At 28.7% G+C, this 20,455-nt stretch overlaps 1 protein-coding gene across 7 annotated transcripts in view; it reads left to right on the top strand.

The window, feature by feature from the left end:
• Positions 1 to 20,455, top strand: part of LOC142319564 (uncharacterized) — an 87,447-nt gene that overhangs the window by 56,224 nt on the left and 10,768 nt on the right. For 3 of the 7 annotated variants that reach the window (XM_075356983.1, XM_075356980.1, XM_075356981.1), the window contains exons 10-12: positions 1,168 to 1,232; positions 6,827 to 6,933; positions 12,633 to 12,738. In XM_075356983.1, the coding sequence (XP_075213098.1) occupies positions 1,168 to 1,232; positions 6,827 to 6,933; positions 12,633 to 12,674 (214 nt within the window). In that variant the 3' untranslated portion in view covers positions 12,675 to 12,738. Of the gene's footprint in view, positions 1 to 1,167; positions 1,233 to 6,826; positions 6,934 to 12,632; positions 12,739 to 20,455 lie in introns of those variants that run through there. The other 4 variants (XM_075356979.1, XM_075356985.1, XM_075356984.1 and 1 more) reach the window with 4 other exon arrangements.

Genomic DNA, 20,455 nt, shown 5'->3' with positions numbered 1-20,455 from the left:
GAATACTAGATCATGGGTACCGGTGTTGTTCGGTGGTTGGGCTTCAATTAATGACACATCTCAGGAATGGTTGACCTGAGACTGTACAAGACTACACTTCATTTACATTCATACATATCACCCTCATTCATCCTCTGAAGTAATACCTACGGTGGTTCCGGATGCTAAACAGACATTACTGAAACTTAATTTTATGTTAGTAATGGAAATAAGATTACTGAGTATATTGTGTACTTTTGCACATCTTAATCAGTGCATTAACTTCTATACCACCCTGTATTCTGTTGCAAACAAGGAAGTACATTTCATTTCACAAACAAATAAGTTACTGTGTAATTGTTCACCTTCAAATTCATGATATGAGGATACTTTTTTTTGTAAGATTGCTACTTAAAACTAATAGTTATATGTAATTTCTTAATAGTAGTTCTGTACTTAAATGGTTCAGGCCTTATTCCTTGTTTCAAATTTCCCTACAACTCAATCCCTATAATTATAGATCTTAAACACTTTTTATTATGGATAATATAAATTACTGTTTTTTTTGTGTGTTTTTTTAAGTGTATTTTAGTTGGATTCTATTACATCTTTTTTTCCCTATCTATATTAATTGTGAAAAGTAAATATAGTATATTAAAAAGTGAAACGTTGTTAGACAGATTTTTCAGTTTTGTTAGTTGTAACCTGACTGAATCAGTGCATCAATTGGAGTGGAGGATTGTGGATTGATTCTTGTTTTAAAATTTATCAATTAAAAGTCGTATTGAATAAAATGTAAAAATGATATTTCGTGTTATAATCTGTATATAATGTATAAGTAAGTAGTAAAATCATTTGTATCTCACTATTAATTTAAAAGTTATAATTTATCAGTTTTTCTTAAAATAAAAAACATACTTTCTTTTTAAGAAAATATTAAAATAAATGAAATTAAAGATGAAAAAATAAATAAAATGATTAATAAATAATTAAAGATGAATTAATGTGATCTTTAATGAAATTAAAGATTTATATGAACTTTCAAAATCTTTTAACTATAGTATATTTTAAGTTATTCTGAATTGTGAAATTGTACTAGTGTTTCATTTGTATGTCTTATGTTTTATGTGCAGTGTATGTTCTTATATTTACTTGTAATCATTATTGGTTTGTCTATTATGTTTATAGAGATAGTGAGATTCCTCGACCTGTAAGACCTCATGAATATCAGGGTGGAGATTATGACAAAGAAGGTAAAGATTTAAGTAATACATTTAATTTAAATGTAATTAATTACTAAGTTCACAAAAACATTTCATAAGTATTTTCTATCATGTAATTGTATGTTGTTTTAAGAATTGTAAATTTTTCATTGTTGAATTGTCTTTTATCCTGTTAAAGAGTGATAAAGAAATATTTTTCACCCTCATTGAAGAACTCATCATTGCTTATCAATAGAACATTTAAACTTATAATTTAATGAATGATATCTGACAGCTAAATGGGACATTTTTTTAATTAAAACTAAGTTAATTTTGAGGATTTACACAATTTATGGATAATTTGAAAAAAAATTATTTATACTTACTTTATTTTGTATTAAAAATTATGCCACTTAAGTGCTCCTCTACCAATTGCAAATACACTCTTACAGCCTGAATTAAACATTTTCTATTTCATGTTTACCATTTCTAATGGAATCACCACAATATTGTCTTGAATATTGGCTTTGAACACTTAGTTGTGCTAGAATTTCTTAATGAAAACCTTGCTTTTGAAATAGACCCAAAGAAAGTAATGAAAAATGAGCGGATTGTATAACCAAGAGAATTGCATGGTGTCATTAGAAGAGAGGTGACATGTCAAGAAACATTTATCCTAATAAGTTATTGAATTAATTACTGTGTTCATATTTCACACTTCTTGTTGAAATCATGTTGTGGCTGTAACAATGTCATATTTAACAAGGAAATTGCTCAGCAGTTGGGTGTAATGCAATAAATTGACTGTCATTAGATGTTACCAGTCTGTGGCAGAGTAATAGCATCTCAGCCTTACACCCCGGTTCGAATCTTGGTCAGGCATGGTATTTTTCATATGCTATAAAATCCCATTTACATATCCCACGCACATTTTTTCAAGCTTATGTGGTGATACCATCAGATAAAAAAAGATGGATAAATTCTGTATTCTTACAATATGTTTGATACTATTAAAAGAAACTCTCATAGGGAAAATATGGTGCTTCATATCCTGCTGCACACATCCTCTCCCACATATAAGCCATTCTAGAACACCAACCATTTAAAATTTTGTTTTCCTGCCAGACAGTTTATTATTTTAGTTTGTTTTAATTTTTCTGTTATAAATCTGTAATTATAGAGGATCATTTAGAGTTTTCCTCTAATTCTTACAGTACCAGATATGCAGTTAATTTACTTACTTATTGAAGAAGGCTTTTTATGTATATATACTAATGATTGGGAAATATTAAAAATTAATTTCTATTTTTGAAACAATTAAAAAGCGTATTTTTTTATTGAATAAGAATTTGACAATTTGTTGCAGATAAAATATGAAAAATGTACAGCATATAAAATGCTTAGATTTTTGTATTATTAAAAAGAAATTGTGAAGCATTTAAAAAAAGTTATTTTAGTTATTTATATACTGCATTTTTTCTTTTGAGGTCAGTAATATAAGAAAAATAAGAACAGAATATATTTGGGCAAATGAGATATAGTTGTACAGAGTGTATTCTAGTGGTTAAATAATATTGCAAGTCTGAGAAAACAGATTGCTTAATCAATATGTTGTAATTGAAAATATGTTATGCAAAATTTTAAGCAGATGCTGAAGTTTTATATTATAATATTCTGGAAATTTAGCTACAGAATTCTATTATGAATGTATATATTGTGACACCACATATTATGAAAAAGTAGTATTAAGTGTTAATAGTAATAGTTCTTTTTTTTTTAAATTGTGTTGGCAATGTTCTTATTTATGGATTATAGAAAGACACTTTTTAAATTCAAGAAAGTTTGAACGTAAGTCAACTCCTATTAACGTCCATTTTATGTATTTATATTTTTATATGTGTTATTGTTCTGATATTTGTTATATATATTTAAAATTCTTTTGTATTTATACTGTAACGTAATTTACTTTTACAGATTAACAATTTGTTGCATGGTAGAGTTGTATATTGGCTTAAATTTGGGTTATGTTTTTGTCTGTTATACTTTTTTCTTCAAACTAGGCATTATTTAATTCACTGATAAAGCTTAAGCTTAATCATTTTTTTGTAATGTCTATTTTGGTTTATAGAATTTTGTGAATCGTCCAGTTACATATATTTGCCAGTTATGTAGCTATAAAACAGATAATAGGATTAATAATTCGTGAACTGAAAATTGTTGTGAGGTTTTGACTTTTAGTATTGTATAAGCTGTTGTCTTTGTTCTTGGGTTATGTATGCTATAGTGTGTGAAAAACTTTATTTGTGGATTGCTAATTAATGGAAAATTATAAGTGTAAATTTACAATAGTTATTGGGAATTAGTATGTAAAATTATAAGCTTGAAGGATTTCTAAAGAAGTTAAAAGATGTATTTCAAAAAATTACCTTTTTGTACTTGAATATCTGGGTTATCTGCCACTAAATGTAAACTTAGTGATCTGAAGGTTGTGAGAGCTTCAACATTTGTTAGATTTGTGTTATAATCTAGATACAGTTACAACTACTAGTCAGAGCTGTTGATATCCTTTACATTTTTAGAAATCAGTTGTTCCTGAAATGTGTCGTACAGGGTTTGTCCTGAAAGTAACTGGATTGATACTGGCAAATTCAATTTATTGAATATATGAACATATGTATTTAATAATATATATATATTTAATATTTTGAACATATTTAATAATCTTCAAAATAGGCTCCTTGTGCAGCTTCACAACACTATCTGTGATGTTTCCATTGTCGTTATGCCTTCATGAACTGTTGTAGGGTGTTATGGAGGTTCCTCTTCACGGCATCTTGAACATCTTCAAGTGTAAATCAATGCCCTTTCATATCTCTTTTCAGCTAGGGAACAAAAAGATGTCACTGGGAGACAGGTCGAGACTGTAGGGTGGCTGTGGTAGCATTGGCATTTTCTTGTTGGTTAGAAACTCTCTTTGTCAACACATTGTGGCTTGATACATTTCTTGGTAGAGGATCCAGCTGTTAGAGATGTTGGGATGAACACAAATGATGCTTTTTCGAAGTCAGTCAACCGTGGTTATGATGTGATACTAAGACACCCCACTTCAGTCTCCCATAACAAGTTTTCACAGCCACCATGCCTGTGCAGCATACCAGAGCCAATTTGGTTGCTTTCAGAACAAACTGTGTAATTTGTTTTTTTTTTTTTGTAATTTGTTAATAATATTTGTGACTGGTACTTGTAAATTAAGTGGTGATTAAAACACTCAATGTTTTAAAATATCTTCCAGCTGAAAATCAGGTTTTCTTACAATAACGTATTTTGAAAAATATCATACTTAAAAAATTATAAAAGATAAGAAGCTATGATCACAATTCATTAGAATATAACAGAAAATAATGAGGAAATGAAAAATATAAGTATGTCTAACAGAGCACAGACAAAAAATTTAAGAGGGTGAAGGGTTAAATAAAGTTTTCAGAATAATGCTTACTGGTAAGGAGTGTAGGAACTTTCTAAGCTAAATAATATTTAAAGAAACACCTTTCTACTTGCATACAAATGTAGAAGTCATATTCTGTTTGATTTTTTATATTTTAAACATCCCAAAAACTCATTTATCTTAAAGTAGATGGTTCACGATATTAGGTGAATCCAAAATCTGAGTTGTGGCTGTAACTTTTTTCTGTTAGGAATACATAATATATGAATTTTACTGGCAGGAGATATAGATTATGTATTACATTGTCTCAGATAAATTGATTTGTTTCCATTGTTGTTTTAGATGGACACTATACTGTAGTATTACATTTATGATAACTGCTTACTGTCAGGAGTTTTTCAAGTTATGTAACTATGTAGAATATTGAATTTTGCTTCAATGTAAACGTCGATATAAAATTCAAGAAGTTGTTTAAACCAAATGAAGTTATACTGTTGTGAGTGAATTGCTTGTGATTTCTATTAAGGGAAGTGTGTTTGCAGGTTTATAAAATTATGACTTTTTTGTACATTTCAGTGGTTCTTTGCACGTATCTTTAGTGAATGTTTAGGTGAAAATATGATGCAGAAAGACTTTTTTTTATTATTTGTTAACATATCAGAAAGGGATGCATAGATTTTCCATGCAGGCTGGCTATTCACAGGTTTTTTTTAATACGTACTGTCAGCTGTTTACATCTTGATTACTTAACGACTTTACTCGTATGAATCAACTTTGTGTGTTTTTAAAAAAAATACTGCTGTAACTGGAGTATGTAAAGATTAGGCTCTCGAATCGATGCAAGTATGAATATGGATAAGATGAAGCTGTTTTATAAAATAATGAATAATGGATTTAATCATTTTGGACAAGGACGAAATGTATAAAATAATGTGCAATTTTTGTGTAAAACACCAAAAATTTGCATTCTTGTTATTCTTGATATTATCAATGCTAATAGTTCTTAAAAAAATTGTAAATGATACTGATCTACTGAAGTACTCTCTGTGATTTAATAATTCTTAAATTCTCCCATTCCTTATTCTTATCCCAAAATTATGAATTAGTTCCTTTTCTTATAAAAGATACATTTCTACTTTGCTACTTATCAGAATCAGTGTTTAAAAATATTTTTAGTCGAATTAACCATTTAAAGATATTGTTAACAAAGAAAGATCATGAACTGCTGTATTTATTGGAGTTTTTTAAAATCATTATCAACCAAATATAGCTTTAGTTTATTTTAGCTCTTATACTAATAGAGTACGTTTATTCTTAATATCCCACTTAATTCTTTATTGTTGGTATTTCTATTTCTACTCGAATTGCTTGCTCTTCAGGAAATGTTAAGGTGTTCATTATTAATTCTGCCAAACCACCATTTTAATCAAATCATTGTTGGTGTTTGTCTTTTAACTGTTTACTGTTAGCACAATATATTATATGATTATGAGTAGTATTATTTTATAAAATTAAAAAAAAAGTTCTGAGTTATTTTTTAATGAGTTTAACTGTATAGAAGCCAGGTTATGTAGACTATATGCTATTACTCATGTGGAAAAAATGCATTCATTGCTGTGAAACTTTTTTTCTAAGAGAAATCATTTGTAAAATGTGTGAAATCTAATACTGATATTTTATCCTTACTTATATCCCATTGTACTTGGAATATTGCTCCTTGAAATGAGATAGTAATAGAATAAAATTTAGCGCCTAGTCCAGGAAACAAGATAAGATAATTTTTAAAAATTAAACATTTTTAAAATCTTAAAAATTAAGATTTTTCTAACTATTTAATTAGTTTTTCTTTAAAATACTGTACATTAAATTTAATGCTTAATTAAGCAATTAAAATAGAAAAGAACTTTATTTCAGTTTTACATAAGAGTGTTATACACTACATAACTGTGGTTTTAACATATTTTCCATTTGTATATGACTTAGGTCATTGTGTTCACATTAATTTCATTATTCCAGATAACTGTGCTTTAGTTATTATAGTGATGTTTAAAAATTTGTGCAAAGACTTTGTATGTGTATGAATTTTATGATATTCATAGTAAACTACATTGAAGGATATTCTTATGTGTTTTCATATTGTTAAATTATTTACATATGTACATATATGTGGTATGTTGTGTGTTGTGCTGTGTTAATATAGAAGATGAAGAAGGTGAACAGATGGACTATGATGCTAAACAACAGCAACAGCAACAACCTCCTCAGAATCATAATTCTCAAATTCAGTCACATCATCAACATAGACAGGCAAGTCATTATCATTCTGTTGCTACTGACATGCGAAGCATATCTTTCATAACATAGTGAATTTGAGTTTTCATTTTCTTGTTATAGCCTCTTATGGTAGTTATACACCAAATTCGTAATTATGAATATCTTACTACAATTTATTTCCATTTTATAATATTTATAATTACTGTTTATTTCCACTGGTTATACAAAGTCTTTTTTTGCCTTTAACAGAGTGTTATTGTTTCTTTTCTATCGCAACAGTATGTACAAAAAATGTTATTTTTATTGTTTTTCTGCTTATGAGATGATGGAATTGTTCATATTTTATTTTCCATTTTCCTTTTCTGAATATCTTAATATTTGTTTTGTTATGTCTAAAAATTTATTTATTTTTGTGAATATTAACCATCTTATTTATTAGTGTATCTCTGGACTTGCGTGATGAGCTGATTACATTAAAAATTGCATGTTTTCTAAATCATAATTTTATAGAATTAATAGTTTGTGTATCTTTGTACTCATATTTATTTTGTTTTAATGATATTTTCAATGCTTTTCTCTGACATTAGTCATCTATTTTCATTTATTCATTATTAGCTTCATCATCTGATAGTTTCGACATATCCTGTTAACTACTGCTGACATACTAAGAGTAACTCAATTGTATATTGCTGTATTTTTGAATAATGATCTGAAAGATCAGTTTCCATTAATAGCAGTATAATTTGTAACACCATTTATCAAACTTTTATGGTTTCAATCCTACTTTAAAAATTGAAATTTTTTGTCTGTTACCTGTAACAAAGAGGCAGAAGTGGGCTAAATAAAAATATTGCTTTTTCAGGTTTTTATTTAATACATTTAGTTAAAAAATATTAATCCAGCTACTGAATATAATAACAGGTTTAAAAATACCACAACATCCAGTTGGATGTATGAGATTTAAATTTATTTTGGATATTTTTTTTGTATGTCTGATATTATTATCCTTAATGGTTTACTCGATGGTTGTTAGTCATTTTAATGTGCGATGAATTTGATTATTGTAGTTAATTCTAAATCTATTTTAATCACCGTCAATATGGAAACCAAACTTCCACACGTATGACGTGGTAAAAGGGAGTAACACTTTTCAGAGATGGGAAGAGATGATTGCATGTTTTGCCCTTATAACCTAAACTGTATTAACGTTTTTTCAGTCAGAATTAATTTTCAAAAAGATATGTTCTGAAAGATCAATTAATTATTATGCTACCTTTGTTGATATTACAGTATGTATCTCCAATATCACTGCAATTGTTTCACTGTTCGTACTTTATTTTCACTGTATTTCATTTCTTCAGCAAAAGTAATAACCAAAAAATGCTTTCAATGAATTTAAATGCCCAACTATCATGCATGTTATCTTCAGTTGGGTTTCATCACGTGAGTTATTTTATTTTTGGTTATAAAGGTTTCAAAAGACTCAAATCTCAAATTAATAATCTTGAATATTTTTCCCGTAATGAAAATTTTGTAATAAAATCCTACTCACATTTTATTGCGCACAGCAAATATATCAGTACCATCCTACCCTTAGAAATTCAAATATACTTTACTGAGTTTATAAAATCGGAGAATATGTGCTGTTTATGTGAGCTTCAGAATAAATTTTTCACTATAATTTTTCATATTCATTTTATCTATCTAGCAACATTGCAACTTCTTCCATAAGTTAATAAATTTTGAATATTTTTTCCTCAACAGTCAGTGCAATTCACTATGCAATAGAAACAATTTACGTAGGCTTATCCATTTCCAAGCATAATTTTTTAAATAAGCATATCATAAATTTCAATGGCATTTACAATCTTCATAGTACTGTTTAAAGTACATTTCAATTCTTCTGCCATAACTTTTGAGACAATTTTTTTTTGTGAAGACTGCAATGAGTCCATAGTGCATCTCGATTTAGCTTAAGAATTCAAATTATATGTTGCTAGGTACACAGCCTGTGTGTTATCCATGCATTTAGCAACACAATTCAGTCGTTTAATTTTTCTTGTTCATAAAGAATTATTTTGTAATACTTAACACAATCTGTTAAAAAGAAAAACAAATTTTACGTGATTCATTATTTAATATAATTATAATGTTGGGATAATCCTTGTATATCTATCTGATGATAAGCTCATCTTTCACCCATCCAAAATTTTCAAACCAATACCAAATGAAATGTGCACAGGCTTTTTCATTTACGATACTGAATTAAAACAGCTTATTTTTTTGATGTGTTTAGTTCTCTTTTAGAATAAATACTGAAGAGAATTTTGTTTCTCAATCTCTGCTTTGTACTGACATGTTGAAGTAATCTGTTTGATTACATACATTACATTTACTAATGACAGATTTTTCCTCTTCATCTTCCACTTCAGCAACCTGCACTTGTGGTGTATTTTTATTATCTACTTATCTATTAAGCAATTGGATAAAAAATAAAACTATGCAAAAGCAGTATTTATTTAAATTATAATAAATTACTGCAGTATTCAGCAATATTTATTTTTATTAACAGTCAAAAATAGTAAAATGACATTTTAATGTTTAATAATTTAATGATTCAGTAATTCAACTTATCAAATATCTAGCAGTACTTTAGAAATTTACTCAAGCAAATGTTGTGAATTAACTAAGTAGAAATAACAATTCCTATGTGATTTTTTTCTGCACTTTTTTTCTTAATGCAAACTAATTTTTTTTAAATTTTTCCATAATATACACTTTGGAAACCTGTTGTTTATGGAATAGATTTAACAGAATCATATACCCTAGGTAATATAACCAAGACTGACTGGGAGTGTGCACTATCCTTCATACATTCTAATAGGCAGTGAACACATAAAATAGTTACTATTTATGTCATAATGTAACCAATTTTATATTATAAATAACTTATTTCTTACTTATTTTAAGTAATTTATTTTATTTTTATTGGTTTTGTTTGTTTTTATTACTAATGTTACTATTATTTAGTAAATTTTTTTGAAATGGCAGTAGGGATTATATGAGTAACATCAAAAAACATAATCTATTTAAATATATCAATTTGCTAACTAAAAGTAGTTTTATTAATCATTTTTGTTTGTTAATATTTTATATTCTTATACAGAATAAAGGCTGAACTTTAGTTTTTTTAATTAATGAAATACTCCTAACATTAAACACTAATAATGAATAAAAGTTAAATTCTCTTATTGTACCTGTAGGCTCTTTTATCTATAAAATCATTACTTAAAACAGTAAACTGCTTTATGTAATTACAGTATTATGTCACAAGTATGTAGTTTACTTGTATTCTACAATACCAGTAAACTTGTACAGTACCAGTACCATAAACAAAATAACTTGTATTTCTTGCTTCATTAGTATCTCTTATTTCATGTTTGTCAACTTTAATCATGCTTTAGTAATGTCATAGAATGTCTGCCAATTTACACTGTTTCTATTTATCCATTCCTCTAGTTTGTGCAGCTTAATTCTCTATCTGATTTGATTAACAACTTATACTAATGTTTTTAAGAGTTGGCTTTTGTTGTCACTTAATATTTATCTAACATTGTTTTGGAAATAAATATACAACCATATATTTTTTCACAAATTATTAATGATTCTACATAATTATAATAATTGATAATAATTATTATGAAATAAATGATAGTACTACATTTCATTTCTAAGTTAAATTTTTTATCATTCATTATTTTGAAATATTAAGAGATTTGGTCTACAGAAATTCAGAATATTGGAATTAGATTACGTTTTGAGGAAAAAAACTGTACATTTTGGTTATTTATTCAACAAGATTAATTGCAGAATAATTTTATTATTTACTAGCTGTTAAAATTTTCTAATTTTTACCTGCTTGAAAATTTTGTTTCTTCTTTTTTTTGTTATATATATGTACATCTGTATTCTTTCTTCTTTTCATTGTCCTTCACTTTACTAGGCTAAATATGCAGCTATTTTCTCGTCAGTGAAAGTTATTAATCGATCTACACTTGTAAAACTACCTAATTATAACTTTACCTAATTAAGCTGGTCATGGCTTGCTTCACTTGCCCTTCCCATCTAGCCAGAAGTCTTTACTGCTTAGACCTTGCTGTGTTCATTAAATTCATGTTCATGTGAATAATAATGACAAATAAAAACTAAAACCTGTTCAGTTTATAAAGTATTATATTGTAATTTCTTCAGAGGAATAGTTGGTCAGTACAAGAACCAAAACTTTGAATCATCTAAAAATGTTTGTTCCATAACAATCAGCCTCCATCTTATTATTAGTTTTTTTCCTGCTGTTTAGCTTCCGGTAACTACCGTTTAGATAATACTTCAGAGGATGAATGAGGATGATATGTATGAGTGTGAATGAAGTGTAGTCTTGTACATTCTCAGTTCGACCATACCTGAGATGTGTGGTTAATTGAAACCCAACCACCAAAGAACACCGGTATCCACGATCTAGTATTCAAGTTCGTGTAAAAATAGCTGGCTTTACTAGGACTTGAACGCTGGAACTCTCGACTTCCAAATCAACTGATTTGGGAAGACGCGTTCACCACTAGACCAACCCGGTGGGTATCTTATTATTAGTTATAACTGGTTAACCGTACTTCGTATAGGTAAAAATGTGTTTTACCTGGTTCGTAGTGTAATCTGACAAACACCACTAGGAACTGGCCATACTTCTTCCTCTTTTTTTTTTTAAACTTTTAATTACGTTTGTATTATGTTTTTTAGTTTAGTAACTGGAGACAGGTGCAGCCAGTCATGTTGCACTTTTAGTAACAGTGGCTGTGTTGGTTGAGCCTCCATGCCATACACCATTGCAGCCCTTACAAAATCAAAATTCGAAAAGAACCTGAAAATTTTTTTAGATATTTATCTGCAAGCCCCACTCTAATGAATATCTTGTTAGTATAGTCACAAATGGGGAAAGTTTTCAATCATTGTTCACATTGTTTTTACCTTTCTTCACCCCCTTTCAAGATCATATTTCAAAATAATTAGAACTTCGTGCTTAGATGTTCACATGAAGATTACATCACCAAAAATCAAGTTTATTTCTTCATTTGTTACTAAGAAATAAAAAAAAAATATTAAATTAAAAATTTTTACTCCATTTTAACCCTTTAAACTCAGAATTTAAAAAAATCCTATCTTGTTGTACACTTACGGTTTAAGAGAAACAAACATATAAATCTTCAGTGGTTTTTGCTGAGCACTGATGAATCAGTAAGTCAGTCAGGACAAGTTTCTTTACAGGCACAGAGATATATTTTAATTGTTAAGTCCCTCACTGAAGCGTCTAAAACAAAAATCTAATTAATTATGGTCACTTATTAATTAATTAGGGTCAATATTTGGCAGTTGATTTAACAGGTTGTACAAAACCTAATTCTCTGACAAAATATTTGGATAGTTTGCCATGTAAAAACATTTTAGTTCTGTTAAATCATATGTCATATCAAGCACTGATGAATGCTTACAGTAGTGTAAACGAAAATACGAACTTCCCTCTGTCAAAATGGTTAATTTTACATATTTTGATTTGGATTAGGAGATAGTTTGTCCTGTGCCCATGCTTGGAAATTTTTTATTGATTGTAAATTTATTTTTATTTTTTTCTTTGATATCATCATCAATATAGTGATAGAAAAATTCAAATTTTGTTACAGATGGCTCTAAATTGGTTGTTTTCACACAACTGGCACCAGTAAAAATTCTACTTGTAGGAACAGCATCAATATTGCTCCATAGATCGGAATTTGTACTACTAACCTTCCTTTGTAATTTTCTTCTGTTAATAAGAATTTTACCATTACTTATGGTAATAGGTTGATTAGTTGTATACAGTTGTCATTATTTTCAATATTATTATTGTTGCTACAAACATCAGCATTTCTGCCCAATCCTTCTTAATATTCTGGTGAAAAGGAAAAACAAATGAAGAAAGAAATGACTGGTAGAAAATGATGAGTAGTTACTGTTGAGGATTAAAATACAAAATTAGTTTTACTATTTGTAGAATTTTATCAAATGACTCTCAGATTAGTAGTAAAATGAATTGAATAATATAAAATTAACATGAGAACTAGACATTAAAATTAGACTGAATTGAATAGTAATAATACAACGTATGTTTTTATTCTGCATTTCTAAAATTGTTTTATTTTTTTTAAGTACATGAAAAGTAGTATTTCATTTATAGGAAACTGTCTATAATAGAGCTCTTAATGACAAAGTTTCTCTGTAACGAATGAACTGGTCGGTTCCTTCAGATAAATGCCTATATCAATCAATAGGCTCTCTGTTATGCAAATGAAAAAACTGAAATTGCACTATAATTATACAAATATCTATAATTACTATTAAATCAGTTGGCATTTTCAAGGGTTTAATGACCGAATTTTTTAAATTTTGAATAAAAGTGTGTATTAAATAATATATGTAAATTAAAGTATCTTTAAATACGTAGTGTCTAGCATCTTGCATTCAATATCTGTTTGAAAAGAGGTTTCTACTAATGATCAGATAGTTACAAACCTATCACATTTTTACCTGTATTTTATAATTTAGCCTAATTTTTTTTCAGAAGTCTAGTTTTTCAGGAGTAAACAAACAGAATGTAACTTAAAAAAATATATTTTTATTTTAAAAATTAATATGAATGTCCCTTAAACAAAATCTTTCTATACTAGAAGTATTGTGCTCCATTAAATCGTAGAGAGTTTATTATTTGCAACTCAGTGATAAAATCAACTCGTCCAACTTACAATATTCATTTGAACTGTTGAAATGGGACTGGAATTTGAATTATCAAGAATGTTATGAAATTTATGCTTAGGTCATATTAAAAAAAAATTATATGTGTAATAAAGGTTGTGTAACTGGTTTTTAAAAAGAAAAAAGTAACTGTTTAACCACAGACTTTGATGAGACTGGTGGTGTGAAGAAAGATACACATAAAAGTTGCTATAAAATCAATTCTGAAGTAAATAATCATGCTAGTTGAAAAAAATTAAGGAAATCTTCACAAACGGGACGGTAGTGTTTATATATTCATTATACTATTGCAGCATTTCAAAATTTTACTTTGTGTCAACAAAATTTTGTGTTATCATCTACATTGTTAATTTTGTTAGTCACATTCTGGCATTCTACTATATATTTATTTTTATTTTTTATCCTAAGAAAATCAATTTATTGCTTTTTAAATTTTACCTCCATTTGTACAAAAACTATAATACATTTTTGTTTATCTGATTTTGAATATTTGAGTCTTGATTCTTTTTAAATTAACAGCAGTAAATTGCTATTAATTCTAGTATTCATATTCTTAATACAGACTTTAGATCATAACTACTGTACGATTGGTGCTCTTTATTGTTGTCTATTATTAAATTCTATGTTTACTTACAAATATTTATGAATATATGGGTCATGATTGCTGCATTTTTTGTACTTGGATTTTGCTGCTGCTGTATTTCACGCTTTCATATTTAATTTTAATTATTGTTATTTAGTATTGTAAACTGAACTGTGTAAGCTCTAATCTTGCGCAAAACTGATGACTAAAAACAAAAACCATATTTCACATTTACAAATAACACAGGTCAACAATGAAAACGTTATTTGAAAACTAATAACTGATTCTTATAGATTTTTGTGTGCTGGTTTCAGGAAAAATAGTCAAAAAATTCCATCACATACCATTTTTTAGTTAAATCAATGTTTTTAATATTCTCAAAATTGATGATCGATATATTTTATTTGTAAAAAGTCAAATAAAAAATTAGGCCTGTGTTAATTTTTTTTATACTGTATTATTAGTTTGGTTGTATGGAATGAATACAAGTAGTGTACATAAGTTTGGTTTGATACAATAAGATGAGTGAATAATAAATAAGATAATTTAATATGATTATTAGAGTGACTTAATGAGTCATTTTTGTCAATGTATTAGCTAAGGTGCTGACTCACTCATTCTTACTCCCCTTCACTGTAATGAAGTAAATATAAATCGGTTACAATTAGAAAATTGTTTTGAAAGGTTTTGCTAGTGTTAAAAATATTTTTCTAAATCTTCTACAGTTTTTTAGTTTTCTTTCATTTTTTAAAGTTATTTTATTTGTGCTGTCCTTGTGTTTTTATATTTTGAAATGGCTTCAAGGGGTTGTATTAATTCATGTAATAACTTCTGTTACATTTGTGGGGAGTTTGTGGTAAAGAAACAGCAAAAAGAAATATTACAGACTTTGATAAAAAAAAAGTGTACTGCGGCTATTTTGGAGTAAAACTTTGTGATCAAGATAAAACATGGGCCCTCATACAGTTTGTTCTGCTTGTGTGGAAGAGCTGTTCAAGTGGACAAAAGGTAAGAAAAAGTCTTCAGTTTGGAGAACCAATGATCTGGAGAGAACCACAAAATACAGTGGTGGTTGCTACTTTTGTCCTTGTAATGTACAAGGCTTCAATCTAAAAAAAAATAAGAAAGAAATTGTGTATTTAAATTGTTATTTGGTGAACCTGTACTTTCAGTTCCAGAAAAACTAGAAGATATACTATACAGAGTTGCAGGATGATGACGATGATGATGATGATGTTGATTTTATTTCTGATAGTTCTGAACCACAATGTTTTTCACAGCATGAACTGTATGATTTGGTTAGAGATTTAAGTCTTCATAAAATTTCAACAGAACTTTTAGGATCTAGAGTAAAAGAAAAAGCTTACTGGTCCCCTGGCAGCACTTTCTCATGGTACAGAAACAGAGAAAAAATTTTTATTCCTTAACTTTTCTGAAGATGGAAGATTAATTTATTGTTACAATCTTCCTGGTGTAATGGAATAGTTGAACATAAAGTATGATGTGAATGAATGGAGACTGTTTATTGTCCGAAAAAAAGCCTCAAAGCTGTTATTCTTCATAATGGCAACACATATGCTTCAGTGCCGGTAGACACTCTGTGCATCTGAAAGAATGCTAAGAGAATTTAGAATTAGTTCTCGTCAAACTGAAATATTGCGATCATGAATGGATGCCTTAAAGTAATGAATATGGTGACCTAAAAGTAATTTCTATGCTTCTTGGGCAGCAGGGAGGATACATCAAATATCATCCCTGCTTCTTGTTGAATGGGACAGCTGAGACAAGAAAGAACATTGAACCAAAAATGAATGGTCACATTCTTTTCTGAGAAAAAATTTAGTATGGAAAAGTTTTGTTGATCCATGGAAAGTCCTCCTACTTCCACCTCACATCAAACTGGGATTGATGAAACAATTTGTAAAGGCTCTATCTAAAGAAGAAGAGTGTTTTAAATGTATATGCCATAAGTTTTTACCACTGTCAGAAGCCAAAGTAAAAGAAGGCATTTTCACTGGTCTAGATATTTGTAAAACTTTTAAAGATGAATTCTTTTTAACCAAAATGGAGGACATTGAAAAAGAAGCATGAAAAGCATTTAAAGAAGTCTGAAAGAAATTTCTTGGGAACAATAAGGACCTAAATTTTAAATGTATAATAGAAAACATGATAATGAAATTCCAAGACTTGAGTTGTTCGATTATCTTGAAGATGCATTTTCTGCATTCTCATATTGATTACTTCTCCAAGAATCTTGGTGTCGTAAGTGAAGACAGGGTGGAATATGAACATGATTGCAGACTACTGTTGGTGCATCCACAGAGATGATTTGCAAGCTGACTATAACAAAAAATTGGCCTGAGAAGCTTTGAAAAGAAATGAAAAAGGCAGTACAAGTCTTCGTAGTGGTAAGAAAATGTAAAAAAATTCTTTAAGTGTCCTATTACGTTTTTCATAAGGAATAAGTATACAATATGCGTTTTTTCCAAAAATTCTTACGTGATAGAAAAAAAAGGTGGCCATATTTGAAATCAATGCACAAAAAACATAAAAATCTGTTACCAGATTGCAAACAACTTTCAAATTACTTAATTTTGTTGACCTGTGTAATTTTTGTTATAATAGAATTTGATAAGTAAATTATAAATAAAATTTACATCATTAAAGCCATTTGCCAATAGCAAGCAGAAAAGTTACATCAATGTACTGTACATGTAGAAGATTACTGTACTGTTCAAATTAATTTCATAAAACTGTACTGTTCGAACTACTTATGTCTTCAGTTCAGGAATAAAGTTTTTTGCACCTTTACTGTCAGTAGTACCGTTATCCTTTCCCAGCCTGTTAAACATACAAAAAGTTATGACATTTATCCTTTTCCAGCCTGTTCAGCGTACAAGAAGTTATGCCTGATTAACGGTATTTTAAAGAATCAACAATGATTCACAAAATGTGTAAAATTAGACAAGAATATCATTAGTTAATTCTTATCAAATGATTATACCAAATTTATCATGTTAATAATATTTTAACTAAAATTATCTATCTATTTTATTTTAATCGCTTTTATACTGTACTTAAGGTGAGATATAAGGTAGTTAATTACTATCTTAACATTCGTTTTTACTTTTCTGATGAATGTAGCTAGAATAGCTAAAAAACATATGAATGTGTGTCCATATGAATGTGTGTACATATGTGTATAACAGTGCTTTTGGCAGTATATCTCAGGATTGACCAAACTGATTATCTTCAAATTTGGTTAAAATATTTCTATATATGAGGCATTGATCTTATTAATTTTTTTCAAAGTTTTTTTAGGGGGATATCCCAAATAAACCAATTTTGATTTTCTTCAGAGGCACTTGCAATTTTAATACTTAAATATTATTTTGGTTATCATTATAAAAAAATAAAAAAGGATCATTCGTAAGGGGCCCCAAAATTTTAAAAAATTTAGAAATTTTTTTGTGCCTTGTATTAAAAGTTATCACGAAAATAAAAATAAGACTTTTATGATTGAATTGCAAAGACATTCTGGAGAAGCCAGAATGGTATTGAAATGTGGCAATGTGAAAAATGGCAATGAAAAATCTGTACTAGATATTAAAGTGCCAGTTTAATACCTTGGCAAACTTTGCAGTTGGGATGTCTAACAGTTGCTAATGATTATGAATTTCTTTTTGGTTTGCATGGTTTCTGTGGAGAAAAATAATTTGGTAATTTTTTATTTGTTTATGTAATAATTTATTTACTTCTAATTTTTATAAAATACTCTGTTTTACTAATTATCTGATTTGCTTAGTCAACATAATGGAGTTAATTACCTTTTTAATACCATATAGCACTGATCATTGGTTTGTTAGTAGTTATTTTCTAATATACTAATATATATTAATGTTAATTTAATATTAAATACAAAGAGCTATGCTAAACAGTTAAGGAAATTAGAAAACAAGAAAATGTTCAAAAACCATTTATGAATTATTTTACTTCAAATCTAAATTTAGGTGGCCATTTTATTGTCAACCATCATCACTAGATCTGAAGGAACAGTGTGTTTGCGTGTGTCTGTATATATATATATATATACACACACACAACATGTCATGACTGCTACACAATCAATGTTCAGCAAAAACTACTGAAGATAAATTGATAAAAATTTGTATACATGTTCTTACAGTGTAAGTGCACATTAAGAAAGAATAGTTTTGAAATTAAAGTTCAGTGAAATTTAGTATTTTTGTATATCTCTATAATAAATTAATATACGGGAAAAAAAATTTGAACAATGATTGCAAATTTTCCCCATTTCTGACTATACTAATCAAGATATTCACTAGATTTGAGCTTGCAAATACTCCAGAATTTCAAAAGGCTATATGTTGTTCCCCTGTTGTTTTTCAACAGTGTAGTTTTTGCATCATTAATGATAACTTAAATTCAATAATTTTGTAATTACTGTTTATTAGGAACTTTTTAAAACTTTTACTTTTTTTTTTTGTCTTCAGTCATTTGACTGGTTTGATGCAGCTCTCCAAGATTCCCTATCTAGTGCTAGTCGTTTCATTTCAGTATACCCTCTACATCCTACATCCCTAACAATTTGTTTTACATATTCCAAACGCGGCCTGCCTACACAATTTTTTCCTTCTATCTGTCCTTCCAATATTAAAGCGACTATTCCAGGATGCCTTAGTATGTGGCCTATAAGTCTGTCTCTTCTTTTAACTATATTTTTCCAAATGCTTCTTTCTTCATCTATTTGCCGCAATACCTCCTTCATTTGTCACTTTATCCACCCATCTGATTTTTAACATTCTCCTATAGCACCACATTTCAAAAGCTTCTAATCTTTTCTTCTCAGATACTCCGATTGTCCAAGTTTCACTTCCATATAAAGCGACACTCCAAACATACACTTTCAAAAATCTTTTCCTGACATTTAAATTAATTTTTGATGTAAACAAATTATATTTCTTACTGAAGGCTCGTTTAGCTTGTGCTATTCGGCATTTTATATCGCTCCTGCTTCGTCCATCTTTAGTAACTCTACTTCCCAAATAACAAAATTCTTCTACCTCCATAATCTTTTCTCCTCCTATTTTCACATTCAGTGGTCCATCTTTGTTATTTCTACTACATTTCATTACTTTTGTTTTGTTCTTGTTTATTTTCATGCGATATTTCTTGCGTAGGACTTCATCTATGCCGTTCATTGTTTCTTCTAAATCCTTTTTACTCTCGGCTAGAATTACTATATCATCAGCAAAACGTAGCATCATTATCTTTTCACCTTGTACTGTTACTCCGAATCTAAATTGTTCTTTAACATCATTAACTGCTAGTTCCATGTAAAGATTAAAAAGTAACGGAGATAGGGAACATCCTTGTCGGACTCCCTTTCTTATTACGGTTTCTTTCTTATGTTCTTCAATTGTTACTGTTGCTGTTTGGTTCCTGTACATGTTAGCAATTGTTCTTCTATCCCTGTATTTAACCCTAATTTTTTTAAAATGCTAAACATTTTATTCCAGTCTACGTTATCGAATGCCTTTTCTAGGTCTATAAACGCCAAGTATGTTGGTTTGTTTTTCTTTAATCTTCCTTCTACTATTAATCTGAGGCCTAAAATTGCTTCCCTTGTCCCTATACTTTTCCTGAAACCAAATTGGTCTTCTCCTAACACTTCTTCCACTCTCCTCTCAATTCTTCTGTATAGAATTCTAGTTAAGATTTTTGATGCACGACTAGTTAAACTAATTGTTCTGTATTCTTCACATTTATCTGCCCCTGCTTTCTTTGGTATCATGACTGTAACACTTTTTTTTAAGTCTGACGGAAATTCCCCTTTTTCATAAATCTTACACACCAGTTTGTATAATCTATCAATCGCTTCCTCACCTGCACTGCGCAGTAATTCTACAGGTATTCCGTCTATTCCAGGAGCCTTTCTGCCATATAGATCTTTTAATGCTCTCTTAAATTCAGATCTCAGTATTGTTTCTCCCATTTCATCCTCCTCAACTTCCTCTTCTTCTTCTATAACACCATTTTCTAATTCATTTCCTCCGTATAGCTCTTCAATATATTCCACCCATCTATCGACTTTACCTTTCGTATTATATA

This window comes from Lycorma delicatula, chromosome 2, assembly GCF_047948215.1.
Source record: "Lycorma delicatula isolate Av1 chromosome 2, ASM4794821v1, whole genome shotgun sequence".
NCBI lineage: Eukaryota > Metazoa > Arthropoda > Insecta > Hemiptera > Fulgoridae > Lycorma > Lycorma delicatula.
The sequence above is the reverse complement of the archived record's forward strand: the minus strand, read 5'-3'. Positions and strand labels throughout refer to the sequence as shown.